Source organism: Papio anubis, chromosome 17, assembly GCF_008728515.1.
Source record: "Papio anubis isolate 15944 chromosome 17, Panubis1.0, whole genome shotgun sequence".
NCBI lineage: Eukaryota > Metazoa > Chordata > Mammalia > Primates > Cercopithecidae > Papio > Papio anubis.
In genome coordinates, this window is record NC_044992.1 from 50463765 (window position 1) to 50486329 (window position 22565).

Consider the following 22565-nt stretch of genomic DNA (forward strand, 5'->3'; position numbering starts at 1 on the left):
AGGTCTCCTCTACTGCCTCCCTCTCTCACCTCCCCATAGCCAGTCCTGTTTTGTCCATTGTTGATATCTTGGTGAGACAAATTGTTTTTTAGTTAAAAAGACATAGGGCCAGGTGCAATGGCTCATGCCTGTAATCTCAGCATTTTGGGAGGCCAAGACAGGTGGATCACAAGGTCAGAAGATCGAGACCATCCTGGCTAACACGGCGAAACCCAGTCTCTACTAAAAATACAAAAAAATTAGCCAGGCATGGTGGCGGGCACCTGTAGTCCCAGCTACTCAGGAGGCTGAGGCAGAGCTTGCAGTGACAGTGAGCCGAGATGGCACTACATTCCAACCCGGGCGACAGAGTGAGACTCCGTCTCAAAAAAAGAAAAGAAAAGAAAAAAAGGACATAGAGGCCAGGTGTGGTGGCTCATGCCTATAATCCCAGCACTTTGGGACGCAGATGCAGGTGGATCAACTGAGGTCAGGAGCTGGAGACCAGATTGGCCAGCATGGAGAAACCCCATCTCTACTAAAAATACAAAAAATTAGCTGCTGATGGCTTTACGTGCCTGTAATTCTAGCTACTCAGGAGGCTGAGGCAGGAGAATCACTTGAACCCAGGAGGTGGAGGTTGCAGTGAGCCAAGATGGTGACATTGCGTCCCGGCCTGGGCAACAAGAGCGAAACTCTGTCTCAAAAAAAAAAAAAAAAAAAGACAGAGAATATGGGATATTTTTTCTTATGTCATTTTTTACTACTATTAATATACACTTTTCTACCTTGAAAAATAAAATCTCCAAACTTTGAATTTAAACATTCGGAATGGTTACTTTGTGGTCAAGATTACTCTATTAACAATGTTTTCTTTACAAAACATTGACTATTTGATAGGTCATAGTTTAGGGAAACTGAAAGCTAAACTTTTACAATGAGAAATGAAGACCATGCATTTGCATGAGAAAAAAAAAATTTGGGGGCAACAATTATATTTGGTACCTACCTTTGAAAAAAAACTAAAGGGAGCAGTCGGTCTAGGATTCTCATTTCTTTGCCGCTTCTGTTTCTAGATAATGCCTGGTCAATCAGAAGGTTGCACACAAGAGCTGTGGTTGTTCGCTCTGCAAAGAAAAAGGCCTGGGAACTTTGCTTTTTATTGATTTTATTTCTCCAAGAGTTTTCTTACAAAGTGAATTGACCTTGCACAATTAGTTTGATGTAATCTTAAGAAAATATATGAAGTATGCTTTAGAAAAAAATCATGCTCTAACCAGCCATCTCATTTGGCAATCATTTTCCACAGCTCTTGCCCTTTTTGGGGTGGAGAGGTGGGGTTACATGTGAATGATTACATCTGCGTACAAGAGATCCAAACTCGCGTTGACCTCCCTCTGCAACACCAGCTGGTGTTGGGAGACAGAGCGCTGAGGCAGCCAGGGCTTCAGTCCCTCATGCTCTTTGGCCAGCAGTCCTCAAGTGGCATCTCCAGAAGACCTGGCTGAGGTCTGGGCAGTCCACACACAAAAACCTAGCATTTCCTCCCACAATAACAGCATTTGTAGAACACACAGCAAGAGCTTAAATCCATGCCATGGAGGAAGAGGGATTTTCTCGTCCCCTTTTGCAGTCACAGGACACTGTAGCTAGAGAACCTTCTACGCCAGGGTTCCGCATCTCCAGGCCCTCATCCGAGCCCTCCTTATTATCTCCCCTCCCCTCCAGAATGTAGGGGACACTTTCCAGAGTCTACGTTGTTTCCAGCCCATAGTTGTTCAGCCCAGCAACTGGGCATCTGGAGAGGTTTTCAATCCACAAATCGTGGATTTAAAGGGAGTAGCTGCTCCTTTTCTCTGGAGCACAGCCCAACAGCCCCTGCTATATCCCTAAATTGATTTTGATTTTGAAGCAGCAGGTGCTGTCATGGGTTCATTCTTGTCCACCCAGTCAAGCCTGTGTGGACGGGCCTATATGGGGACACAGAAACCTACATGAGGCTATTTTTCTGTCTTCTCTAGTCAGTGCTTATAAGTGTCCCCACTTAGCCAACAAATTTGGAGATAGGGATGGGTTTCTGGCTTGCAGCAGCTGAGTTGCTGTCCTTGATTCTCCACATTCTGATTTTTCTTGGGGTTTGGGGACAACTAAGGGGCCCCAAAGCCTCAGATGTACAGCCCATAGAGGAAGGTGGGCAAGGGCGTGTGTCTCCATCATTTCCTTCCTTTTGAAGCATTTACTATCCGAGTCGCCAGCTGGTTCCAAAGCGTCTCTCCCACCAGGCCAGGTGGTGTCCAGACCAGAAGGAGGCCTGGCTGACACAGGAGAACGGCAGTAGGAGGAGGCATGGGTGGCAGCCAAGAGACCCTGAGAAGCAGTGTCTCTGAAGCTGTTTCCAGATTCATCCGGCCTGGTAGGATCTCTGTCTGATTCCATGAGAGTGTGGGAGCAAAGGCCCTAGGGAAGAGGCTGCTAAGAGGTTGGATAGAACTTCCTGGACAACTCTAAGACTCCCAGGAATGCTGGGGAGTTTCATATCCAAGAGTCAGTGAAAGATGTGGAGAGGCTGCCCCGGCTGGGGAAGGAAGAGGGTAAAGGTGGCATTGGGGTGGGGGTAGTTGGGTAGGGGGCTCAGTCCTTAGTCATTTTTCCTCCACGCAGAATCTCACTCTGAACTTGGAGAGGCTGCAGAGTCCCCATCCTCGGGGTCCTGCCCATTGGGGGAGATGGGCTGACCTCCCTTCACACGCTTCCACTTCATCCTTCGGTTCTGGAACCACACTTTGACCTAGGGGAGGAAGCAAAGGAGCCTGGACACTCCAGGACTGGTGTGACCTCCTCCCCATGTCAATGCTCAGGCTAGCCAGGGTGTAACTCCAGGGACCCCAGCTTGAAACCATCACTTACCACTCTCTACTCCCTCAAACGCCCCAGGAACTAAGACCAAAGAGAGGACACACCAATCTGTCCAGAGGTCTGTCTTGTGTCTTGGGATAAAGCCCCAGACAGGGGAACATGTTCTAAAAACACTCTGCACTGGCCCCACCCTCTTCACGTGCCCTGCCCCGCCTGTGCCAGGTCCCCCTGCACCCTACCTCCATTCCCCAAGGGTCTGGGAGCAGAGGTCATCAGCCTTATCCTTAGGCACATTTATAGAGAACTGTTTGGTTTAGATAGCTCTGGTCAGCACATTTTCTCATCTGAGCTTGAGTATTACCTGCAGGATTATGATCCCATTTTACAGATAGAGACCCAGAGGTCCCAGGGCTAGAAGAAGTGATAGAGGCAGGACTTGAATCTAAGTCTTCTGATTCAAAATCCAGCCCTCTAGCAGAGCGCTCTATCAACTGAAATCTGCTATCAAATATTACTGTTATTATTACTATTATTCCATATCAGAGCCTGGGTGTGGGGGTGTGGGGTGGCTGAAGGGAAAGTCCAAAACAAAGGGCCAGGGAAGTTTTTCTCAAAGTGTGCCCAGGAACCAGCTGCATATCCAGATCGCCTAGAGAACGTACTAGAAATACAGATTCTCAGGCCCACTCATTATGGTAAAATCTCTCTCCAGACCTCCGGAATCCATATTTTGAACAAGTGCCTTAGAGGATTCCAACATATACTCAAGTTTGGGAATAGCCAGACCAGAGCTCCCAACCTAGCTGCATATGAGAATCACCTAGGGGGCCTTTGAAAAATTCTGAGGCCTGTATCCCATCCCAGGCCAATTAAAATCATCCCCAGGGGTAGAGCCCAGACATCAGCACCATTAAAATCTCCCCAGGGGTTGGGCATGGTGGCTCACGCCTGTAATCCCAGCACTTTAGGAGGCGGAGGAGGGCGGATCACCTGAGGTCAGGAGTTTGAGACCATCCTGGTCAACATTGTGAAACCCCGCCTCTACTAAAAAAGAAGACAAAAATTAGCCAGGCGTGATGGCGCATGCCAGTAGTCCCAGCTACTCAGGAGGCTAAGGCAGGAGAATTTCTTGAAGCCAGGAGGTGGAGGTTACAGTGAGCTGAGAACGCACCACTGCACTCCAGCCTGGGTGACAGAGCGAGACTCCGTCTCAAAAGACAAACAACAAAAAACAAAAAAACCCAAAACTCCCCAGGCTATTCTCAGGTATGGCCACAGTTGAAAACCACTGGACTGGCTGGAGGAAGAAAAAGAAGGTGAAGGGAGTGGTGGTGGGAAAGGAGGGAAGGGAGGGAGATGGGAGAGCAAACAAGAGGAGGGGCCGCTGGGGGCGCACCTGGCGCTCAGAGAGGTCAAGGTTTACCGCGATCTCGTATCTGCGGAGCCGAGTCAGGTAGTTATGATGGGCAAATTCCGCCTCCAGCTCTCGCAGCTGCTCCTTGGTGAAGGCCGTCCTCTCCTTGCGGGCCTTGCTGCTGCCCTCCGGCTTCCCTCTGTTCTCTTGGTTGTCTGGGGAGAGAGGACCCCAAAACAGGAAGACATGGGCTGAAGGAGATTCCATTCCCTTTCTTTTGCCCTTGAGCAACTAGGCAGTCTTTCCCAGTCTCCCTTAATTTTACAGGATGCTGAGAAAAAAGCTACACTGTCCTTTTTATTCCTTCTGGTGTCTTACCCATATTAGAACTGGGAAGGTTTTTTTTTTTTTTTTTGGCTGTCCCCCGCCCCTCCTCCCGGAACTTTCTTTTATTCCCAAAGCACAAGAAGCTACTCTTGGCTGTTTAATGATCTCTACTCCCCAGCCCACCCCCCAGTATGACATTACTTGTGGTCATAGGCTTGAGGGGTGAGATGCTCTAAAACAAAGCCTCAAACTATGGTCCTCAGATCAGCAGCATCAGCATTACTTGAGAGATTGTTAGGAATGCAAATCCTAGTCTCACTCCAGACCTACTAAGTCAGAAACTCTGGGGATGGCGCTCAGCAGTCTATTTTTGCAAACCCTCCAGATGCCTCTGGTGCTGTTCAAGTCCGCTGCTCTAAGACCTCATCACTCAAAGGAGTGCCTGGGTGCCAGCAGCATCAGCAGCACCAGGGAGCTGTTCAGATCTGAAGGATCTCAGGCCTGCCCCATACCTACCTACCGAATCAGAATCTGCCCCAGAGGGCCAAATCTGGAAAACCATCTGGACCCCTCTGAAGGAGGTTGCATGTTAGATTCAGTGGGGCTCAGTCATAACTGCCAACAGGGTCAGGGAACACACTCTGTGCCAGGTGCTGTACCTGACATATATTAGCCTCTTAATCCTCAATAGCCCAACCAAGTGGTTCTAGTATTAGTCTCACTTTATGGACCAGAAAATGAACACAGAGAAGTTAAGCAAATTGTCCAAGTTTATTCAGCCAGGGGGTGTGGGAGACAAGAATCAAATTCAGGCGATTTGACATACACATATTGTTCAAATGAAAAATATGTAGGGGCCAGGCGCGGTGGCTCACACCTGTAATCCTAGCACTTTGGGAGGCCAAGGTGGGAGGATCACGAGGTCAGGAGTTCGAGACCAGCCTGGTCAACATGGTGAAACCCCGTCTCTACTAAAAACACAAAAAGTTAGCTGGGCATGGTGGCACGCGCCTGTAATCCCAGCTTCTTGGGAGGCTGAGGCAGGAGAATCGCTTGAACCCAGGAGGCGGAGGCTGCAGTGAGCCGAGATCACGTCATTGCACTCCAGCCTGAGCGACAGAGCAAGGCTCCGTCTTGGGAAAAAGAAAAAAAAAAAAAAAAAATATATATATATATATATATAGGAAGGGCTTACAAACGATAAAGTCCTGAACAAATAAAAGGGGTTGCATGGTTATCTCTTGAGCAGACGGGTGGGAGGCAGCTCTACCTTCACTTTAATGAATGGAGGTGGTGGGTGGAGAGGAGGTGGGAAGAAGACCACACACCTACACAGTTAACTCGCGATGTATGCCACATGGCCAGGGAATGGCTACAGGAGCCATGCGTGCGCGGCTTTAACATTTAAAAGTCGTTCGCTTCATTGTCCTCCTTTTTCTTTTGTTTTTGAGACGGAGTCTCGCTCGGCTCACTGCAAGCTCCGCCTCCCGGGTTCACGTCATACTCCTGCCTCAGCCTCCCGAGTAGCTGGGACTACAAGTGCTTGCCACCACGCCCGGCTTTTTTTTTTTTTTTTTTTGTATTTTTAGTAGAGACGGGGCACTGTGTTAGCCAGGATGCTGTCTATCTCCTGACCTCGTGATCCGCCCACCTCGGCCTCCCAAAATGCTGGGATTACAGGCGTAAGTCACCGCGCCCGGCCCATTGTCATTTTAGACACGGAGACCGTGGCTCCGAGTGAGGTGCTTTACCGAAACCTGCGCCCCAACTTCCTGCTCCCTGAAAGACCCATCTCTGCCTTGCTGGCGAGGAGTGTTGGAAGGAGGGATCCGGTGTTTTCAGAGGCCGGGTCTAAGCTACCTGGGCGGCTGGGCTGGGGAATTCAGACCAGCTAGTGTAATGCAGAGAAGCCGCCTACGCAGTCGGCTAAGCAGCCGCATTGGGAGTGGGTGGCGAGGCAGAAACCCCACATTAACCCGGCGATCCGCTTTGGAGCTTTGAGCCTAGCTGGTTCCCCTCCCAGCACCTCCCTCTATTGCTTTCCACTCAATCCCTTTGTATTTCAGTTTCCGCGTCCTCCGCCTCCGCGCCCGTCTGCCTCGGGCTGGGCGGCTCTCTAGCAGTACGCGCGCGGTAAAGTGATTCGGGAACTTGGCCCGGCCCACCTCGCGTTGCGCGTCCCCGGCCCCCGCCGAGGGATGGAAGGGGAGTGGGTGCCGCCGTTCCGGGAACCCGAGAAAGCGGGGGAGGGGCCTGATAGTCCCGGTGCCCGGGTCAGGGGTGTCGTGGCGCCCTGGCCCGGGGGTCCGCGTCCGAACCGGGTTGGCCGCCCGCGGGGCGCGCCCGGGAAGCAGGGCAGGGGGCCGAGTTCCCGGCGCGGGCTGCCTGCCCGGCGGCCTCTAGCTCCAGGCCGGAGAAGGCAGGTCCAGACCTCTCCGGAAGCGGGAGCGTGGGCTGGAGGGAAGGACGCGCAGCCCCGGGCCGGGGTCCCCGAGGAGCCCCCCGGCCTTGGCCGCCGCCAGTCCCGCGCCCCCTCCTGGCAGCAGGCCCGGGAGGGTCGTTCACAAGCGGATGACGGGCTTCCTGTAGCACAGCCCGGCCCTCGGGCCCGGAGAGAGGCAGGAAACCCGGGCTTAGACGACGGGCGCGGTCGGGGACTGGTTTCCCAATCTCCTCCTGTCCCGAGGCTCAGTGTTTCCCAGCCCTTCCTTTCCACGGTTGCGGGGAGTGGATGGCCCAGAGGACTTGCTCAGAGGCTTGAATCCTGAATCTCCTTGCTGGAGACTGAGGAAATCACTTAACCTCTCTGGGTGTCGGTCTCCTCATTAAGAAATTGAGGAAAACAATTTCACCTACCTCCTAGGGTTATTGGAAGACTGAACGCGTTAATATGTGTGTGCAGAATGCTATTAAAGTTGAAAAGTGGCGGCTCACGCCTGTAATCCCAGCACTTTAGGAGGCCAAGGCAGGCGGATCACCTGAGGTCAGGAGTTCAAGACCAGCCTGGGCAACATGGTGAAACCCCTGTCTCTACTAAAAATACAAAAAAGAGCCACGCGCGGTGGCTCACGCCTCTAATCCCAGCATTTTGGGAAGCCGAGGTGGGTGGATCACCTGAGGTCGGGAGTTGGCGACCAGCCTGACCAACACGGAGAAACACCGTCTCTACTAAAAATACAAACAAACAAAAAAATTAGCCCAGCGTGGTGGCGCATGCCTGTAATCCCAGCTACTCGGGAGGCAGAGGCAGGAGAATCGCTAGAACCTGGAAACCGGAGGTTGCATTGAGCCCAGATTGCGCCATTGCTCTCCAGTCTGGGCAACAAGAACAAAACTCCCTCTCAAAAAAGAAAAAAAAAAATCTAAAAATGCTGGACAAATATATTCTCCAATTTATCAGTTCCACGAGATGACACTGAAGGGCTGGGATAGAAACAGCTGCGCTTCTTGAAGGCTTCTGAGTGTGCCCAGAGGCATCCGCAGCTTTAACCTCACCACAGGGCAGCCTATGAGTGAATACTGTTCTTACCACCCTTTAGTACTCTTACCTGGGTTTGTGTGATAATTTGATTAATAGCTGTCTCCCAGGGAAACACTTTTTCTCATTCTAGCATCTAGCCATAGTTGCTTCTGTATCTGGCACAACTGCCCCCCCACCCTGCCCCCACCAGTTCTGCACATAATTCTCCTAGAGAGAAGAGGAAAAAGTACTTGCTAAGTATTTGCTAAATCATCCTGTTATACAGAGGAGGCAGCCTCAGACAGGCCCAGGAACTTGCCCAGTGTGCCTGGCAGCTTTTAGGTGACAGAAGGGAGATTTGAACCCAGATCTGTCTGATTAGAGGCAAGGCTCTCCACTGTCTCCTGGCTAGCTGGCCCAGGTGGGGGCCTGGAGCTGGACCATGGCTGCTTGGCTTGTCACCACTTCCAGAGGTCCTGGGGGCACTATCCGATTTGCTACCCATACCTACTCTCCAAGGCCTGCTTAGGTGTGTACAGGTGCCTCATGGTGTCCCCCAAAACAACTTTCCCCGCCCTAGTTCTGCACATAGTCCTCCCTAGAGAGAAAAGGGAAAAGCAGGAGAGGACCCTTTTGGAGTTGGTCTTGGCCTGGTTGTGTGGGCAGGGCAGCTGACCATTGCCAGCCAAGCTATGCCCCATCCCTGGCCACCTCTCCTGTCTGTCATTGTCCTGATTTAGCCTCTGGGGCAGAGGAAACAGGAAGCAGCAGTCAGGGCGGGAACTGAGGGTCTCAGCTAACCCCCTGTGTGAACCTGGGGGCAATACCTACTAATGGTGGGTGGGATGGATATTGGCTCTGGGAGAGCGGTTGTCCCTTGTCAGCTTCCCAGAGTGGGATCAACGTTCACCACTGTTGGAAATGATGAAGGGACCAGAAGTATGGGAAGCAAGCTATGAAAGTTGAAGTGAAAGTTATGGCTCTCTCTGTTCTGCAACAGTATTACAAATTGCAACATATTCATCAAGATGGAAACACTAAGAGCACTTGCATGCTGTTTCTAGGAGCTGTTCGGTCACCCTGCTCATGGGCACAGTTCCTGTGCAACCTGCCACATGAAAGTAACTCTTGCTAGGCCAGGTGTGGTGGCTCACGCTTGTAATCCCAGCACTTTGGGAGGCTGAGGCGGGCGGATCACAAGGTCAGGAGATAGAGACCATCCTGGCTAACACGGTGAAACGCCGTCTCTACTAAAAATACAAAAAATTAGCTGGGCATGGCGGTGGGCGCCTGTAGTCCCAGCTACTCAGGAGGCTGAGGAAGGAGAATGGCATGAACCTGGGAGGCGGAGCTTGCAGTGAGCCGAGATCGTGCCACTACACTCCAGCCTGGGCAATAGAGTGAGACTCCGTCTCAAAAAAAAAAAAAAAAAAAAAAGAAGGAAAGTAACTCATGCTTCCCAGGATGGTCTGTTCCCAGGATAGTAGGATAGTACAGCTTTGTTAGGGAGCCTTCCTCGCCTCTGTAGGCCTCAGTTTCCCCATGTGTAGAAGTATGGGATTGGACTGGATTCTATTTCTGCCAGGGAGCTGGTGTCAGAGTTCCTTCCCAGGACATAAGCCCTGATGCCCTACACTCCCTACTCTCTCTTCTGTTGGGAACCCCTAGCCTTGATGAAGTCTGAGGCTCTTCCAACTTCACATATTCTTGTCTCAGCTCCTAGTTCCTCCCTTCAGTCAGATTTGAGGTCTTACTGTATGCTCTGTCCCAAAGCCCTCCCCAGCCTTCCCGTGGCTCAACAATCAGGGCTCTGCTGGGCCGTTTCTCTCGCCCTGCTTCGAGCTGTGTGGAGGGAAGTTATATATGCAGAAGTGTTAGAGGACCTGTTGGTGAACCTGGGCCTTAGCACTCGTAGGTGAGTGAGGCACTGAGGAAGAGCTTTTGGACCTTGGGCAAGTCCTTTAGGTTCCTGGAGCTTCAATTTCCTCATTTGCAAAGCAAGAATAGCTACACCTGCTGTGCTTATCAGGCTGAGAAGTAACATGAGCTGGATAGCAGGCGTTAACACCTAGCGCAGTGCCTGGCATGTCATTGAAGCTCTGTTCACGAGAACCATCAGAAGGAGTTCTACTGGAGATTATATCTGAGATGACTCATGGGCAGAGTTAGAGCACTATGCTCCTTAAGGCACCACATCTCCAGACCTGTGTGAAAGGGTTATCTTTTAAATGTCTGGCCTTTCAGCTGCTGCTGCTGCTTCTTCCTTCTTCTTCTTCTTCTTTTCTTTTCTTCTTCCTTCTTCTTCTTTCTTCTTTCTTCTTTCGCTGAGTCTCACTCTGGTCACCTAGGCTGGAGTACAATGGCATGATCTCGGCTCACCACAACTTCTACCTCCTGGGTTCAAGCGATTCTCCTGCCTCAGCCTCCAGAGTAGCTGGGATTATGGGCGCCTGCCACCATGCCAGGGTAATTTTTGTATTTTTAGTAGAGATGGAGTTTCGCCATGTTGGCCAGGCTGGTCTTGAACTCTTGACCTCAGGTGATCCACCCGCCTCAGCCTCCCAGAGTGCTGAGATGACAGGCATGAGCCACTGCACCCAGCCTAGGCCACTATTGCTGCAGCCTTCGGAGTCCCATGATTCCAGGCACAACACCTAGATGTGTCACATGGCAATTCACATCACTCCTCCCGCACTGCTTCTCTCTTGGGGGCCACAGCTGCCTCTTCCAGGATTACGGAGGGAGGATGCTGGCCCTCAGTGGGCTGCCTCTGTGGTTAGGGAGGAACTGCCCTGCCCCAGCCCCTGCATGACCCTCACCCTCTGCTGGAGCAGGGCTGTGAGGGAACAGTCAACTGCCCAGAGAAATGCAAACAGTGTATGTGTGATTGTGGTTTCCACCATGAGCTTCCACACCATCCAGGGCAAATTATTTCATACGTAGCTGCCACATTTGGCAGGCCTTCCTAAAGTGAGCAGACAGCTTTATCAGAGCTACGGGGAGGTTCAGACAGACCCACTGGAACATGCCTTTCTGGAGTTCTGTACTCTACAGTCCAACTCTGAGGGCACCAATTTACATAAATTCATATCCAAACCAGACAAGAGGCCAAATGCCTCATATTCAAATAGCACTGTGCAGTTGACAAGGGATTTCTTTCCTCCAAAGAGAACTTCTTTTAGGCTTTCACAGATACTACAGAATCATAGAAAGTAGAGGTGGGAGGGACTTAGAGATGATCAATGTCACCTTTTCATTTTATAGGTGAGCCTAGAGAAGGTAAGGAACTCATGTAAGGATACACAGCAAGTTAGGGGCAGAATTGGGCCTAGAACTCAGATTTTCTTGATAGGAAGCTGTTTCCACCCTATTGGGCTGTCTCCTATTGTATCCTCTTAATTATTCCATTAGGTAGGTAAGGTACACATGAGCCCATTGAACATACGAGCAATTAAGACTCAGAGACTAAATGACTTGCCCAAGGCCCCTGAGACCAGTCTAGGGCTATAGCCTCGTGTCACACTGCCCTCGGGAGAGGATGAGTATGGAAGCTGTGCCTATCCTAGGGGCATTGTCTGGGTCTGGGTTCAGATCTGTCTCCCTGGGACTCCCCAGAGAGGGAAGAAGAAGGGAATATTTGAAGCATGACATCAGTAGGTGAAACCTTGGCAAATCCTCTGAAAATGGTGTCTGTAGCTTCCTGCACTGTCACAGCATAGACACTTTGATGTCCTCGTAAGCTCTCCTACTTTCAACCTCAGAAGGAGCAGTCAAAGCCCATGGAAATAGACAAGACTTGGATGGAGCCAGCCCAAGACTGGTTGGATGTTCACATCCAGGATCTCCCTGGCTTCCTGGGGTTGGCCTGACTCTCTCACTGAGCCCTGCCCCACCCCAGTGTCCAGGCCCTTTTCCTCTCCTGCAGATGCCTAAAGAGACATGGGCAGGGCTCCCAGCCTCTCTGAGGAGCCCAGGAGTGGGGCCAGGGAATTCAGGGGATGTTTCATGGGAGAGAGGCAGGTTCTTCTGGAATGAAAATGCCTAACGCTGGCTGGGCGCGGTGGCTCACGCCTGTAATCCCAGCACTTCGGGAGGCTGAGGCGGATGGATCATGAAGTCAGGAGTCCAGACCATCCTGGCTAATATGATGAAACCTCGTCGCCACTAAAAATACAAAAAATTCGCCGGGCGTGGTGGCGGGTGCCTGTAGTCCCAGCTACTTGGGAGGCTGAGGCAGGAGAATGGCATGAACCCAGGAGGCAGAGCTTGTAGTGAGCCAAGATCGCGCCACTGCACTCCAGCCTGGGTGACAGAGTGAGACTCCGTCAGAAAAAGAAAAAAAAAAAAAAAGCAAAAAAACCCTGGTGCTATAGTCTTTGCTGAGAGTCCCAGGTGGGGTGGGTTGGTGAGGGTTTCAAGAGGGGATGGGGAGAGGCATCGGTAGTTCTGGGTTTTGTTTATGTTTATAAGTTCCATATGTCACCCTCAGCTGTCACCAAAGGAAGTGTGGGCTTGAGACCCAGGCCCACTGCTCACACTGTTCCTCTACCTTTGCATGCGAAAAAAAAAAAAAAAAAACCTGAAAAGGATGGGGGTGGGTCCTGGCCAGAGGCCAGCGAACCAAACTGGGTGAGAAGCCCAAGTTATGGGCAGAGAGGGAGTTGGGGAAAAGGTCCAGTTCTGGAGGTCTGCAGGGGCTGTGAGTCCTGCCTCTCAGGCAGAAAGGATTCTGAATTATGCCCCCTCCCTGGGCCCAAGTGCCGCTGATTTATTCAAGCCAGAGAAATAGGTGAGTAGGCAGGACTCCTGAGTCCCTAGCATGGGAGAGTGGCAGAGCAGAGCTGAGGCAACTCCTGGGCTGACCTTCTTACAGCTCACGGGCTCACTGGACCTTTCCCTTTTCGATGTTGGTCAGGATTCTGCTGCCTCAGCAGAAATGGACTTTCTCCAGAGCTTCCGACTGTACCTGATCAGGGGCCTGAGCAAGCCCAGGCATGGGATTTGTGCTGGAGCCTCTGAGTTCAGATGGTGGCCAAGGCCTGAGTCCTGCTTTGGGCTCTGAGCTTTCTTTGCTTGTCAGAAGAGGAGGTCAGGAGCTCTAACCAGGAGGCCGGGGATGCCTAGAGGGATACTGGCTGACTGTGGAATTGCTGTCTCCCCTCCCACGCTGGCCACTCTGGACCATAAGACTTCTTCCTCACTGGGGGTTCTGGATATGGACTCGGGACAAGAGGGGCTGCTGCAGCTGTGCACCCTTCAAACCACACCCCACCCAGCACTGCCACAACCCTAGGCCAGTAGCATCATCAGTATCAGGCAGGCCCGACTGACGGCAGGGGGCAAAGACTCCAGCAGAGCTCGGGACACTCTGGCCTGTCTTTGAACGTGGGAAACCTGGTGCAGCCAGCTAGCATCAGGGGAGGACTTTAAAGAGAGAGGAGTGCTCATTTGCAGGTTTGGGAAAACTGGACCTAGGGGTTACCAAGTGTTGGCTGTGGACTCTGTATCTCTGATGTCATTTAGTCCCACAGCCACCTACCTTATGAAGTAGGTACTGCTATCCTCATTCCTCAGAGGAGACTGGGACTCAGGGAGGGTTAGGATTTACCCACGTCCACACAGCCAGGAAGTTGTGGATCAGGGACCTGAACCAGGGCTACCTGGTTAATGCACTTGACCTTAGTCTCTGACCACCCTTCCTCCTATTACTGTGCCGTGTGGCCCAGCAAGGGGGTGAGCGTGGGCATGAGGTCACTTGTATGGGACTTGGCATCACTCTGGTGACCCAGGTGACACTTATTGGGGTTGTTCATTTATTTCATTCTCATCTCTACCATTGCATTCTTTTCTTTTCTTTTTTTTTTTTTTTTTTGAGACCGAGTCTCACTCTGTCGCCCAGGCTGGAGTGCAGAAGTGTGATCTCGGCTCACTGCAAGCTCCGCCTCCCAGGTTTACTCCATTCTCCTGCCTCAGCCTCCTGAGTAGCTGGGACTACAGGTGTGAGCCACCATGCCCGGCTAATTTTTGTATTTTCAGTAGAGACAGAGTTTCACCATGTTGGCCAGGCGGGTCTCAAACTCCTGAACCTCAAGTGATCCACCCACCTCAGCCTCCCAAAGAGCCGGGATTACAGGCGTGAGCCACCACACCTGGCCCCATTTGCCTCTTTTCTCCCTTCCTCTGTCAAACAGCCCCCTTCTTTAGAGATTCACTCCTAAAACTGCCTCCAAGTTTTTTTTCTTTTTTGAGATGGAGTCTGGCTCTGTCACCCAGGCTGGAGTGCAATGGCGTGATCCCGGCTCACTGCAACCTCCACCTCCCAGGTTCAAGTGATTCTCCTGCCTCAGCCTCCCAAGTAGCTGGGACTACAGGCACATGCCACCATGACCAGCTAATTTTTGTATTTTTAGTAGAGACAGGGTTTCACCATTTTGGCCAGGATGGTTTTGATCTCTTGAGCTCGTGATCCTTCCACCTCGGCCTCCCAAAGTGCTGGGATTACAGGTGTGAGCCACCGTGCCTGGCCAACTGCCTCCACTTTTTATGTCTGTTCTTGTTGGTGTAAGATAGGAATTCAGGGATCTGCTTGTGGCTAGAAACAACTTCCTGTCTCAGTGGAAAATCTCTACCAGCCGACAGGACCCTGAGCTAGGAAAGCTCTGGGGTTGGGCACACATCTGAGGTACTGCTTTCACTAAGGGGGTTTTCAACTGAAAGGTCTGTGCCACAGCTTGAACCTTGTCCCTTGTTCCTGTCCCCATACAGTCCCTGTATGGACTGAATTGTGCTTCCCTCCCCAATTCCTATGTTGAAGCCCTAACCCCAGTACCTTAGAGTGTGTCTGTATTTGGACATAGGGCCTTTAAAGAGGGGATTAAGTTAAAATGAGGCTGTTGGGGTGGGTCCCAATCCAATCTGCCTGATGTCCTTATAAGAAGAGGAGATTAGGGGCCCATACCTGTAATCCCAGCACTTTGGGAGGCCAAGGTGGGCAGATCTCCTGAGGTCAGGAGTTTGAGACCAGCCTGGTAAAACCCCTCTCTACTAAAAATACAAAAATTAGCCAGGCATGGTGGTGCACGCCTGTAATCCCAGCTGCTTGGGAGGCTGTGGCAAGAGAATCACTTGAACCCAGGAGGCAGACGTTGCAGTAAGCCGTGATTGTGCGCCATTGCACTCTAGCTGGAGCGACAGCAAGACTCCGTCTCAAAAAAAAAGAAAGGCTGGGCGCGGTGGCTCACGCCTGTAATCCCAGCACTTTGGGAGGCTGAGGTCAGTGGATCATGAGGTCAGGAGATTAAGACCATCCTGGGTAACACGGTGAAACCCCGTCTCTACTAAAAATACAAAAAATTAGCCAGACGTGGTGGCAGGCGCCTGTAGTCCCAGCTACCCAGGAGGCTGAGGCAGGAGAATCACTTGAACACGGGAGGCGGAGGTTGCAGTGAGCTGAGATCACGCCACTGCACTCCAGCCTGGGCAATAGAGCGAGACTCGGTCTCAGAAAAAGAAAGAGAAAGAAAGTACACTCTCCAGGAGGTATTTGCATACTCATGTTCATTGCAGCATTATTCACAATTGCCAAGAGGTGGAAGCAACCTAAATGTTCATCAACAGATGAATGGATAAAGAAATTATCCATTTGAAACGGAGTGAGACTCCGTTTCAAAAAGAAGAAAGAAAGAAAGAAAGAAGGAAAGAAGGAAGAAATTTGGTATATCCATACAATGGAATGCTATTGTCTTCAGAAAGGAGGAGGTCAGGCGTGGTGGCTCACACCTATAATTCCAACACTTTGGGAGGCCATGGTGGGAGGATTGCTAGAAGCCCAGAGTTGATCACCTGCCTGGGCAGCATAGCAAGGCCCCACCTTTCTTTTTTTTTTTTTTTTTGAGACGGAGTCTCGCTCTGTCACCCAGGCTGGAGTGCAGTGGCCGGATCTCAGCTCACTGCAAGCTCCGCCTCCCGGGTTCACGCCATTCTCCTGCCTCAGCCTCCCAAGTAGCTGGGACTACAGGCGCCCGCCACCTCGCCCGGCTAGTTTTTTGTATTTCTTAATAGAGACGGGGTTTCACCATGTTAGCCAGGATGGTCTCGATCTCCTGACCTCGTGATCCTCCCGTCTCGGCCTCCCAAAGTGCTGGGATTACAGGCTTGAGCCACCGCGCCCGGCCCCATCTTTCTTAAAAAAAAAAAAAAGAAGAAGAAAATCCTGTCACTTGCTACAACCTGGATGAAACTTGAGGACATTATGCCAAGTGAAATCAGCCAGTCACAAAAATGACAAATATTGCATGATTTCACTTATATAAGGTATCTGAAATAGTCAAATGCTTAGAAACAGAAAATAGAATGGTGATTGCTAGGGGGTGGGGGAAGGGAAAAGGGGCGTTGTTTAATGGATATAGAGTTTCAGTTTTACAAGATTAAAAGTTCTAGAAATTGATTGCACAACTACTGTACTGTGTCACTTAAAAACTGTTAAGACGGTAACTTTTATATTATGTATATTTGACCACGATTTTTTAAAAAGGAGATTTCAAATATAAGATGTCCCCGGTAAGAAACCTCAGAAGAGTTGCTTTATGAAACAACTGCAAGCTAAAGTGAGAAAATCAACACAGACTCTATAGACTTTGAAACTTCTTAACTGTAGCTTTCTTTGATACCATGTTATATACAAGTGTGGCTATAAATATTTGAAAAAGAAGGATAAAAATATTATTGTAAGGGGTTGTTTTTGAGCTGGTGATTTTTAAGTAGGATTTCAACAGGCAGAAGTATGGGGAAGGGGAGGGTACTCTAAGCAAGGAGAAACCACCAGAGCACAGTCAGAGACGGGGAAGAAAATGCAGGATGTGTTTGCAAGGTCAGTCCCCTGGTGTGGCTTCGTGGCAGGGGTAGTGGAGGGGAACTGGGGTGGGGAGGTGGCCTCTAAAGCGGCATCAGGAGGGAAGAGGAGAGAGAGGCCTATTTGTGGAGTTTTATACCTTAGGCAAATTTGTGGTTGGGCAGGGGCAGGCAGAGAGCAGGTCTTGCAAAGAGAAATTGGGGCAGGACAGCTCTGGGAGCACACGTGTTGGAGCTGAAGAAGGATGAGACCAATCACGTCTGATTAAAGGCACGTCTCAGCAGAGTGAGGACGTGAGAGCAGGAGGGATCAGTGCTGAGTTCTAGCACCACAGCTTTCCCAGGCGGGCGATCGGATTCACCTGCAGCCACTCTAATCACATGCAACCTTCCCTTGAACCCCATCAGGAAACCACTGCAAAATCCCTCATTCCCATAAATTAAAGACAACCACAGTAGCAAGGACAGTTTGGGGGAAAACAACAGTGGCCTCCCAGCTGTCCCTGCCAGCAGGGGTCTTTAACCCCCATTGGCCTAGGGCTGGGAGTGGTTTGGGTAAGATAACACCATGCTTGTCTCCAGGGTGGGGAAGTGCCAAGGGCCAGGGACCCTGCTTTCTTTCTTTTTTTTTTTTTTTTGAGATGGAGTCCCGCCCTGTCACCCAAGCTGAATGAAGTGCAGTGGCATGATCTCTGCTCACTGCAACCTCCACCTCCTGAGTTCAAGCTATTCTCCTGCCTCAGCCTCCCAAGTAGCTGGGATTACAGGTGCCTGCCACCACGCCTGGCTAATTTTTTCTTTTTTCTTTTGTATTTTTAGTAGGAACGGGGTTTCACCATGTTGGCCAGGCCGGTCTTGAACTCCTGGCCTCAGGTGATCCGCCCAGCTCAGCCTCCCAAAGTGCTGGGATTTCAGGCGTGAGCCACTGTGCCAGGCCAACCCTTGCTTTCTTGATAATTTCTTTGAGTAGATCAGCTCCAGATTCCACTGGGAGTGAGCAGGGAGCAGTTGAAGGAGATGGCAGAGGAGGAAGGAAGAGCAGAGAACATTCCTTTTGCAACAAACTTTCCATTTCTGGGGGCTTCTCAGCCTCTCAATACGGGGTGCATTTGCCAGGCCCAACTCACCCCACAACCTCTCCAGCAGGTCTCTGAGCTCCATGCTCCTGATGACAACTGGACCAAAATGATTGCCAGAAGTTCCCTAGACTCAGGAATTTCTGAGACAGCACAATTGAAATATTCAATTCCACCATCCCCATAAATATAGAAATATTTGTCAGACCTTATCTTCTGAAGGCTGGTTCAGGAAATATGGGCCTAATACCATTCATAGCTGCTATTTATTGAACTCTCACTATGTGCCAGGCACAGAGTTAATCTCATGGATCACTGCATCTAACCTTCACAGAGAGACTCTCTATGGAAGGTGCCACTACTATATTCCCATTTTACAGCTAGGGAAACAAAGGCTGGAAGAAGTTAAGAACTTTTCCAAAGTCATGCAGCCAAAAGTTGCCGTGATGACACTGTAGCCTGTCTGTCTGGCCAGGAAGAACTATGGAAAACACGTTTCTGATCAATGATAGTTAACCTTCCAGGGACCACTCAGCCTGGACTTGGGGAGGCCCAAATGCAAGGGCACTCCCAAACCCTCTGTAATCAAGAACAATAATATTTTAAGGCAGGCTGGGCTCGGTAGCTCATGCCTGTAATCCCAGCACTTTAAGAGGCTGAGGCGGGCTGATCACGAGCTCAGGAGTTGAAGACCATCCTGACCAACATGGTGAAACCCTGACTCTACTAAAAATGCAAAAATTAGCCGGGAGTGGTGGCACACGCCTGTAATCCCAGCTACTCAGGAAGCTGAGGCAGGAGAATCGCTTGAACCCAGGAGGCAGAGGTTGCAATGAGCTGAGATTATACCACTACACTCCAGCCTGGGAGTTAGATGGAGACTCCATCTCAACAACAACAAAATGTATTTTAAGGCAATATTTGTAAAAATCAAAATTAATGCCAAAAATTGATAATGAACAAAATATCACAATTTTAGAGAGAGGATCCGATTACAGACTCAGGATTGGTAGGGTTGGGTGGGGAGCTCTCTGTGGGTTTGCCTTTTCTGAGCTAAATTCCAAATTCCTGGAGTAGGTTGTGAGCCTTGGGTCGCTTTCCCCCTTCTTTGGGCTCTTATGAAGCTGATATTTCTTGCCTCCTTCCTCCCCTTCAGTTAAATTCCAAAGGAGGACTCAAGCATCTGAGCAATAAAGATTTCCATGCTGAACAGCGAGTTTGTCTGGAATCACAGAGGGATGAGTGAGAGTCAGCTCTCTGGGCCCTGCCTCACCTGCTACTGGTGCTCCCGAGGGGACCCTTAGGGAAGCCCAGGGCCTCTGCGGATGGGAACCTCCCTCCACCAAAGTCTGACTCTGAAGTGTGCAGGCCGTTCAGCAGAGGGTGTCCCTGTACTCCTGGGTGGCCAGCTGCTTAGCGTGAATGCTCTCTCTGCATTGCAGGGCCATCGGTCACTTGCCAAAAAGAGAGCTGGTGCATTTGGGTTTTGCTGAGACTCGGAATGCTGGAAGATTCTGCCTGAGCCCAGCAGGCTCTTGGCTTAGCTATCCCTTTTCAATGCCCTTGGCTCTCAGTTCCCTGGAAAGTGGCAGAGAGGAAGGAGCCACGGTGCCGGGTGCCGCCACCAAGGGGAAAGCTCTTCAACCCAGCTCAGAGTCAAGTCGCTGAGAGTCCCTTCTCATCCTTAGCACATTTCCTACGTGGGGTAGGATGAGTTAGTTTGCGGGATGGGGATCTAACTGGCTGGAGGTTTAAAGGGCCCTTCTATTTAGCAGCCACAAGGGCTGCTAGGGTTCCTATTACCCATTGTGAGCTCACTGAGGGGCTTCTTCAAGCAGGGAAACCAAACATCATTTCAAAATGAGGATTGCGTTGGAAATCTACTGAAGGGTGTGACATCGGGGGCCTGAAGCCTGGGGTTTGAGCTCACTTCTAGAGTGACCAATTCTCCTGTTTGCCTGGGACCGTGGGGTTTCCCAGGACACAGGATTTTCAGTGCTAAAACTGGAAAAGTCCTGGGCAAATGGAGATGAGCTGCTCACTCTATTTTGACCCCATTCTTTCTGTGTTCTCACAAACTTTCAGTCTTTCATTTTGCAGATTGAGAGAATCGAGATACTAATAAAACCTGCTGTCCCTATCTCCCAAACCCGTGGGACTCAAAAAAGCTGACGTCGGTATCCCATGGCACCTTAAGCCTCCCCATCAGGGCACATCCCACTGCTGACACACCTCTGCCGGCCTCTTCTTCCTCTCAGCTTGAGCTTTTCTGGGTAAGACCCCTTTATTCACCCAGAGCATTCCTGGGCTTGGCTAAGAGCAGAAACTCGGGAAAGCTGTGCTGATAAAGCAAAGCACAAAGCATTCCCACCTGTTCATTGGTGCCCTTCTTTTCTGGCCTGTCCTTCTTAGCCCCATGGGAAGGTCGTCTACAGGCTCCGACAGACAGGCGTGCCCCTGAGGGCAGCTGTCAGGAGGAAAACAGGGCAGTGCGGGCAGGAGGCTTGGGCACTGCCCTGTTCCGAACAAGGCCGGGACGAGGAGCCAGACAAAAGGTGAACAGGCAGTGTGAGAAACCAGGGAGGGCCTGGTGGGGAGGTGAGGAAACAGCAGGTCCCCACCCTGGGGAAGAGAAGGGTTTTAGCTGGAATCTTAACAAATAGGCCAACCTCATCCTCCAGCCTCTGGGACTCCAGCACGGACTCCCTTGGCTGCCTGACTCTCCTGGAGGCTGCCCATCCCTCACAGTTCCTTGCGGGGCTGCCTTTCCGGGGGCTCAGCCAGATCTCAGCATGCTAAGTTGTCCCCTTGGCCTGGACATGGCCCAGCTCCACAGGGTGATACCCCAAACCTCAGTCCTCCATCTCCCCCTCACCCCTGGACTCTCCTATCCAGCTGCAGGCCTGCTTCTCTGCCTCTAGGCTCCTGGACACATAGGGTCTTGGCTGTGGGTGGCCACCCAGGGTCCCAGCTTCAGTCTTAGCTCTCAGAGCCTTAATCTCAGCTGACTTCCCTGGGAAACGAGCCCTGTGGCTCTAGCACCACTTGGGGCTGGCCAAAGCATGGTGGGGAGGAGCATGACTCAATGGCAGCCTGATGCAGGAAAGCCCCTCACCAGCCCTCGCCAGTCTGCACCCAGAGGATCCATTTCACGTGTCCTCCAAATCCTTGCGGATCCTGTTTCATTCTCTCGCTGGGACACCCTTCCTGGGGCCCAGGAGCGCTGGGACACAGACACGGTCCCCATCACCAGAGAATCCTAGAACTCTCAGTGGAAGAAACCCCAAAGGTAACTGGTCCAGTCTCCTGCATTTGGATAGGCTAGACAGAAATTCATGGACAGAGCACCTAGGCACAGAGAGGGTGAGTAACTTCCCCAAGGTCACACAGTAAAGGAATGATCAGCTGCTCCTGAGCCACCTACCTGAACTCTCCTTTCTCCGCCTGGATGATTTCTTCTCTGTCTCATTGGCAGTGCTCCCAAACACCCCGTAGTCCTCGCCTGGGCCTCCTGTGGTGTCCACCAGGCCCAGGCTGCTGGTCCCCATTTCCTTGGAACCCCCTGCCAGGCCTGAGTTGGGCCTGCGCCGGGCCTCTGAGACAGGGAAGTGCCAGTTGGGGGACTGTGGGAAAGCAGGGTGCTGCTCAGTGAAGACTCGCTCCTCCTGAGGCAGGCTGTGTGGGGTGGCCGCCAGGCAGGAGGCTGAGAAGTCGGGGTACGCTGCCGTCGCTGTCGCCGGGAAGTCTGGTTTCTGGTGGAAGGAGAACGGGGTGGGCGGGTAGTGGGGTAGCCCTGAGGCCCCATTGCCTTCTGAGTGGGGGTTTCGAAGGCAGCCCCAGACAGGGGCTGGGGGCTGGAGGCTCCTCATGCAGCTGCTGGCCGGGGGATCCATCTGCTGTCCGCTGCACGCCTCAGTCCTTTCAAAGATTTGATTCTTTATACTTTTTATGTTCAAATTTTTAAAAATGCAAAAAAAAAAAAATTAAATAGGAGGGAAAAATGTTCAACAGAAAATTTACCCCAGGAACCAAAAAAAAAACAAAAAACAAAAAACTAAAGTCTCTCCTTAAAGTACACACACATGTGGCCAGCTACTCCTATGTGTGTGCACACACCTATATTGGGCTTGCTCCTGCCCCTCCAATGCACCAGCCTGCCTACTGGGGTCCCCTGTACGTGTATTTGTCGCCAGTGACACTAAACATTTTCACTGTCCCAACCCAGAAGCACCAGCTGAGGAGGAGCTCGTCCTGGAGCCCAGAGCAAATGCCTGCAGAGGGCTGGACCAGGGCTGCTGGGACACACTTTAAATCCTGCGGTGGGGAGAGAGTGACAAATTTCTGAAGTGAAATGTGAGAGAGGAGAGGGAGGGGTTAACCCGCACACACAAGATCCCCTCCAACCAAAACCCTAGCAGGCAACTATTAATCATCAGAAACCTTATATGCACATCTAATGGGATTTGCAGATGGAGACTTTTAAAGAAACATTGTCTGTATTTTTTTTTTTATTTTAAAGAAAGCAGCACTCGCGCGCGCGCGCGCGCACACACACATACACACACACACACCGTCTTTAATGTGCCTCCTGTAACACTATGAAGTTATTTTTATTGCACTGTTAACAAAATTCCCCAAGTCTTGGATTTAGAAAAAGCCTTAA

General features: G+C 51.1%; 1 protein-coding gene across 2 annotated transcripts; it reads right to left on the bottom strand.

Moving 5' to 3' along the window:
• Positions 1 to 1130: 1130 nt before the first annotated feature.
• MEOX1 (mesenchyme homeobox 1) lies at positions 1131 to 22210 on the bottom strand. Of its 2 annotated transcripts, none has more exons than XM_009190749.4 (3): positions 21327 to 22210; positions 4259 to 4404; positions 1131 to 2767 (listed from the first exon to the last, which is right to left on the bottom strand). In XM_009190749.4, exons 1-3 carry the CDS (start codon positions 21793 to 21795, stop codon positions 2645 to 2647), a joined length of 738 nt encoding a protein of 245 aa, XP_009189013.2. In that variant the 5' UTR covers positions 21796 to 22210; the 3' UTR covers positions 1131 to 2644. The 2 variants fall into 2 exon arrangements, with proteins under 2 accessions (XP_009189013.2, XP_003913188.2); XM_003913139.5 differs by having other exon boundaries at positions 4232 to 4404.
• Between the last annotated feature and the right edge of the window lie 355 nt (positions 22211 to 22565).